Source organism: Saccostrea cucullata, unplaced genomic scaffold (genome assembly GCF_032062105.1).
Source record: "Saccostrea cucullata isolate Sc308-1 unplaced genomic scaffold, CSIRO_AGI_Scuc_v1 ctg220, whole genome shotgun sequence".
Classification (NCBI taxonomy): domain Eukaryota; kingdom Metazoa; phylum Mollusca; class Bivalvia; order Ostreida; family Ostreidae; genus Saccostrea; species Saccostrea cuccullata.
The window spans coordinates 422970-429564 of record NW_026931323.1 but is presented as its reverse complement, the minus strand read 5'-3'; the positions used below and the strand labels follow the sequence as shown (position 1 = coordinate 429564).

General features: G+C 34.7%; 1 protein-coding gene across 1 annotated transcript; it reads right to left on the bottom strand.

Moving 5' to 3' along the window:
* Positions 1–1118: 1118 nt before the first annotated feature.
* Positions 1119–2603, bottom strand: LOC134232178 (uncharacterized). Its single transcript, XM_062714125.1, has one exon. The coding sequence runs from the start codon at positions 2601–2603 to the stop codon at positions 1119–1121; it is 1485 nt and encodes a 494-aa protein (XP_062570109.1).
* Positions 2604–6595: the final 3992 nt, after the last annotated feature.

The window sequence follows — 6595 nt, the reverse complement described above, 5'->3', positions numbered from 1 at the left end:
TGTACACTTAATATCTATTATCAAGACATGCTTTAGGACCAAATGCAACTCATCATTTGAAAAAAAAGGGAAAATGTGATCGACCACAAATGTTACCCTAACTTAGTCCTATGGGATTCACTGTTAAATTCATTAAGCCTTATTCTAGGTTTAAGTATAGATGATAGAGTAGTTGCCCTTTGATCGAAAACACCAATAACCAGGAAATAGTCCTAAGTGCAGCTTCCATCTCCTATGTTGATGGATTCTTTAGCATAATAGGTATGATCTTTGAGTTAATATGCTAAAGAATATTTCCTCTGCTTCAAACAAGCAACAGCATAAACGTGCATGTTACTCGCCTAAATATTTCGACCATTATGATTCAGGAATCACTTCTGGTTTGTCGGTATACCTTGGCATCAACGAAAGTGGGAAACATGGTATGATTTTCATAGATTGGCAGTAAATACAACAATTGTAACACGAATTATCATCTTGTAAATTATGTTTTTTGTGATTTTTTTATTTTCTGACCAAAAATGTATTTTTAAAAAAACATACATTATAGTTTTAAATTTGATTGTTTTTGTATATCTTTATGTGGAGTTCTTCTTCTAAAGGAGATCAACTAAGTTCGAATATGGCCACGACCACCCAACCGTCTTAAAATTTATTTCAAAATTCCTTGAATTAATTCAAACATTCTTTTTTAAAAAGATAAACGTCAAACTATAAATGTATCACAAGAATATATAAGACCGATTTTTCGTCAGCAAAAAAATAAATATTGGATTTTCGGAGTTTCAGATTCATATCCATATAACTTGTAAATTGGTTACCCCAGAGCACTCCTTGGAACCTCCGAGAAAATGAGAGACTCTTGTTTATTGCCACTTTATTTATACACGACATAAAATCACAGTTTTTCTCAGTACCTATTGATGTCTGAAGGGAATCATGGTTTACCCATGAATTTAATTTTGACTCGAATGCATTTTTCATGCTACAATGTATTTTGTTAATGCATTTGTTTGATAAGAATACGAGAACTACATTTTAGTGAGTTTTGCGACCCTCATTCATACCCCTGTTAATTTAGTATAAATGGATTCAATCAAATCTAGGTGTATTGCATTTTACGATTTGTATTGAAATACTTTGACAAGTCCTTCATAGTATCCCACCCAAAGTGAAGACTTGTATAGAGAAATTGAGAATGGAAGGTTAACTTCATTTTCTGTCAGTAAGAACTTTAAAAACTTTCCGTCAGGACTCAGCAGATGGATTTGCCTGTTATTTTGGTCTGTAACTAGGATGTTACAGTGGGGGTCACACACCACATCAGTTGGCAAAAAGTCCTCAGAAAGGTTCTGTCCACAGTAGGCAGACTTAATATGACCAGTGGGAGATATAATCAATAGATCACCTGTAGTTCGACTTAAACGGTTCACAACACAAATATCACTGTTACTGTTCTGTGTGACTCTGACTGGTAATGTAAAGAGTTTGGTGTGACCGTCCTCCTGGTACTCATACTCGTGGATGATATCACCTGTCAATGTGATGTGTCTCACCAGACGTCTGCTGTGTGCGTTTAATTTGTAAGGATGTGAGTCCTTGTTTATCAAGGTGACCAGTAGTCCCCCAGCCATTGACTGACAGATTCCTCCTGGTTCTAATGGATCTGTACTTATGATTGTAGAGACAGATCCTGATGGTGACAGACAGGTGATCGATTTGCTGATAAAAGTGGTACAATAAACATCATTAGTATCACTAATAAAACTGTCAAAAGGTTTTATATTAAAAGTATGTTTTTTCTCGCCTTCTTTGTTCACTTGTTCAGTGTTAGCTGACTCAAATTTTCTTAAATAACATTGCTCTTCACAAAATGCTCTCAAAAAAATTATTCGTCTGTCTCCATATTTGAATGAGCTTGTTTCCTCCAAATAAACATCATCTAAATCTAAAGTTCTTCCAACCAAAGATTCAAGAAAGTCATCATTTATTTCACCTGTAGTAAATCTCACTGAGTGTTCATATTTTGTCACTTGAACCTCTAATTCAGAAAGCAGTTTTGTCAGTTCTCTGTGGTTGTCAATCAAGCTGTAATCTGACATGGCACTGTTGTTCCCCTCCATGAATTCCAAGGTTTTAACAATTTTTCTCTTCTTTTCGTTTAGCTCAGATTTCACATGGTTCAGTCGGTCATTCTTTTTAACCAAATTGTCTTTCAACACTTTTTCATGGCGATTTTTGATTTTTGCCAGTCTGGTCATTATTTCATCATAATGCTTCTGTAGCTTTTTAATCTCAGAGCCACACTCTTCTTTGTTTTCTATAATCTTTTTTGAAACATTCGCTATCTTTTCATCAATCCCAGGCATTTCCTCTTCCTTGATCTTCTTCAGAAATTTCTGCAGACCTCTCCTCCTTTCGGTGGCTGCCGTGCGTAGAGTGTTCCAATCATGATCTCTATGATTTGTTTTAGCACACCTGGCACAAATGAATTCATCACAGTCCTCACATATAATATCAATAGGTAATTCATGGGATTCACACATTTCAATATGCACTAGCGGAGAGCCCAGTGGATATTCTTTTAAGGTAATTTCAGCCATGTTTGTCTGTTGTTGCCTAATAATGATGTAGGTATGTGGTGTGCAGACTGTGAAGTAGGGCTTTAAATTCATTCTATAGGAAATACAAAGGGTGCAACGAAATGTAAAATACAGGTTTATTTTAAGGCATAAAAGATATTGAATGAAATATATGGATAAAATGAACAGTATGCTAGCTCAAAAGTCTATTGAACAATATAAAATCTGTACAGAGCAAACTCAGAGTTCCAAAACCTCAGAGATGGGAACAAATTGAATTTATTTACATGTAAACATTAACCTGGTTGTGTTGCAGCCCTTCACTATTGTGCCCAAGTATGAAACTTAATGAAAGTAAAATGTCTAACGTAGCAGTGATATGCATAAATTCTGCATAGAATCGATAATCAGGAAACGTGAGGTATTTTGATCAGTTTTCAATTCTGAAGCCGGTTAAGTGCTATTCTTAAACGTCATCAGCAAATTGTAAGTGGCTTCTTTTCACATATAAGATTTTGGACAAATTCTGCTTCATATAAATACAAAAATAAGTTTGCCAAAAACGGATCGAATTCGATACCCTTGGAAATTCCAATAGATTGTTGGAAGACTTGGTCTCCGAAAACCACATTTCTTCAAAATTGTATGTCAGTTTTGAATATTTTTAATATTACAAGCAATTCAAATGAATTCGAATTACCATATCTGTATTGAATTCTGAAACTTCATCAAAAATCCTTTCAAGCAAAGATACCTAGCCTCGGAATTGAAAATTAAATAGACTTGTAAATATGTTACAATTTAATTGTGTTCCATTAGGAGAAAATATACAATTCAATTTTTACAAGAAATCAATGGAATGATTGATTGATTGCTGTTAAACTCCGAGTCGGCAGTATTTCAGCCATATTTATGCGGTGGAATGATTGAAAGGGATTCCTAATGAAATGTGTCAAAATGCATTAAATTTAACGATGACGTCACAATGTTTGTCCTTTGGCCTCTTGTAAATAAAGAATGAATACTCCTTATATATGATAACATATCAAGTCTTTACTATGTATGAATCTACAGTTGTTTTTCATTTAATAACAGACAATTGTACTGCACTTAGACAATTAGAATCAACATTCTAAAATATAGGCATCCAAGTGACCATTATACAGTATAAATGTGTCTTACACTTACAATAGCAAAATATAGCGAACACGTGTCAAAAATTATTTTAATTTTTTTCAAAGATCATTGATTATTGACAGCAAAAGTGATATTATTCTTTTTTCTCATGTACTTTAAAAGAAACGGGTTAAAACAGACTGTATGTTTTTGTACTAACTTAAGCATATCTTAATTGTACTGAAAAACTTTGACAAGTCCTTCCAAGTAGCCTATCCACAGCGTAGACTTGTATAGGGAAATGGAAAATGGACTGATCTCTACATCTTCTAGTAGTAGGATTTGAAGGTACTCCCCATCAGGACTCAACATAATAACCTGTTCGTTGTTAATATCAGGAACAAGGATGCTACAGAGGGAGTCACACACTACATCAGTTGGATTAAAGTCCTCTGTCAGGTTCTGTCCACGGTAGACAGACTTCATACGACCAGAGGGAGAGAAAATCACTAGTTCACCTGTAGTGTTACTTGTTCCGTTCACAACACGGATATCACTGTTACTTTTCTGTGTTATTCTAATTGGAAATGTAAACAGTCTGGTCTGACAGTCCTCCCGGTACTCATACTCATGGGTAACGTCACCTGTCACTGTGATGTGTCTCACCAGACATTTGCTGTGTAACTCTAATTTGTTATAATTTGATTCCTTGTCTCCCAAGGTGACCAGTAGTCCACCGTCCATTGACTGACAGATTCCATCTGGTATCAGTGGATCTGTACTGATGACTGTAGAGACACATCCTGATGGTGACAGACATCTGATGGAATTGTCAAGGAAGTCGGTGAAATAAATATCATAATTATCAGTTAAACAGAAGTCATTCGCATCGATACTAAATTTTTGTGTTTTTCCGCCTTGCTGATTCACTTTATGTATTCTGAGTCAATATCTTGGATGTAACATTGATCTTCGGTGAATGTCTCCAAGGAAATTATTTTGCTATTTCCGTATTGAAATGAGTTAATTTGAGTCACATGCACCTATGTCATCTAAATTCAACGTTCTTCCAACCAAAAACATAAGTAAGCCATCATTGATTTCACTTTGAGTTAACCTGACTGAATGTTTACAGTTTGTTGTATATACCTCGAATTCAGATATCATTTTCCTCAGTTCTCTTTGGTTGTCAATCAAGCTGTAATCTGACATGGTGCTGTTGTTTTCCTCCATGAATTCCACTGTGTCAACAATTCCTCTCTTTTTCTTCTCCAACTCAGATTTCACATGGTTCAGTTGACCATTCTTTTCGACCAAATTGTCTCTTAATGTTTTTTCATGACGTTTTTTTTAATTTCTGTTAGCCTGGCCATTATCTCATCATAATGCATCTGAAACTTTTTAATCTCAGTATCACACAGTTCTATATTTTCTATGATTTGTTGTGGAATCTTTTCCATCTTCTCATCAATCCCAGGCAGATCCTCTTCCTTGATCTTCTCCAGAAATTTAAGCAGACCCCTCCTGCTTTCGGTGGCTGCCGTGGGTAGAATTTTCCAATCATGATCTGTATGATCTGTTTTAGTACACTTGGCACAGATGAATTCGTCTCTGTCCTCACATATAACATCAACAGGTAAATCGCGAGATTCACACATTAGAATGTGCTCTTGAGGAGAGCCCAGTGGATATTTTTTTTGTACTTCTTACAGCCATATTTGTCATGTGATGCCTACCTGAATTGCCAAGTTTTCCTCTGCATATTAGATAACAACAGGGATTGTGAAGTTGGATTTTAAATTTATTGAATACGACACATAGCTGGGCAAATTGAAATGTAAATATATAGGTAATACCTAGATACATAACGAATGGTAAAATACAGGTGCATGCTATACCAAACAGGAGATAATTAATGTGAGTGAACCAGGGGAAAAGGTTGCTTTAATGTACAATTTTTCAGATGTTACTTGTGTATAATTCCAATCTTATTCATTTATTTATTGATACCCCGAAGTTTTGAATGGACGAGAACAAATTCAAGAAAAAGGTATCACATCGATAAAATTGTCATTCAGAATACTTTCAATACTTTCTTGACCTAGATTATCTAAGCTTTTTGTAAAAACAATGATTATGAAAACAGTAGTTCCTTCTAGTCTGATTTAGCTAAATTATGATTACAACATACAAAATTATTGAAAACGAAATTGGCGACAAACAGGACTGACAGACGGGAATGTTATGTTTATGTCACTGTCAGATCACGAATGAGAATTTTAAAAAATCGCAAAAATGTCATACTCTTGACGTTCCTAATACGAAGCAAACCAGCTCATGCAGTTGGTATCGTTGTGATAGTGAAAAGAAACGTACTTCAGATTGTTGCCTTAGTAACATAAAATTCCTTTTTTTACATCCTAAATAAAAACCAGGCTTTTTTATATCATTGACAGCTGCTTTTTCAATAAAAATGGAACTCGTAAGTTTACTTAACCGGTCATTGATCGTTTGCAAAATTATTTTTTTCCAACATATTCAGATTGCACACACAAGTACTCTGAAGTTGGCATCAAAAAGTTGCTTGAGTTTCTGATTGACAATATCTATGTAGGTATGGGAGACCAGATCTTCCAACAATCTATTGCAATTCCCATGTTATTAAATCTTAAATTAAATTAAATTAATTTAATTATTAAATCATTAAATCTGAATGACTATTTTAAGATACGAACATTACACCATGGGTACCAATTGTGCCATGTTGTTAGCAGACCTAGTTTGTATTCATATGAAGCAGAACTTGTGCAAAATATTAAACGGGAAAAGAAGAAAACACTTGCTGTGTCCTTCAACTCGACATCAGATATATCGACGACGTATTGTCAATAAACAAT

Coding starts and splice junctions, on each gene's coding strand:
- LOC134232178 (XM_062714125.1), bottom strand. CDS start 2,603: ATGGCTGAAATTACCTTAAAAGAATATCCACTGGGCTCTCCGCTAGTG.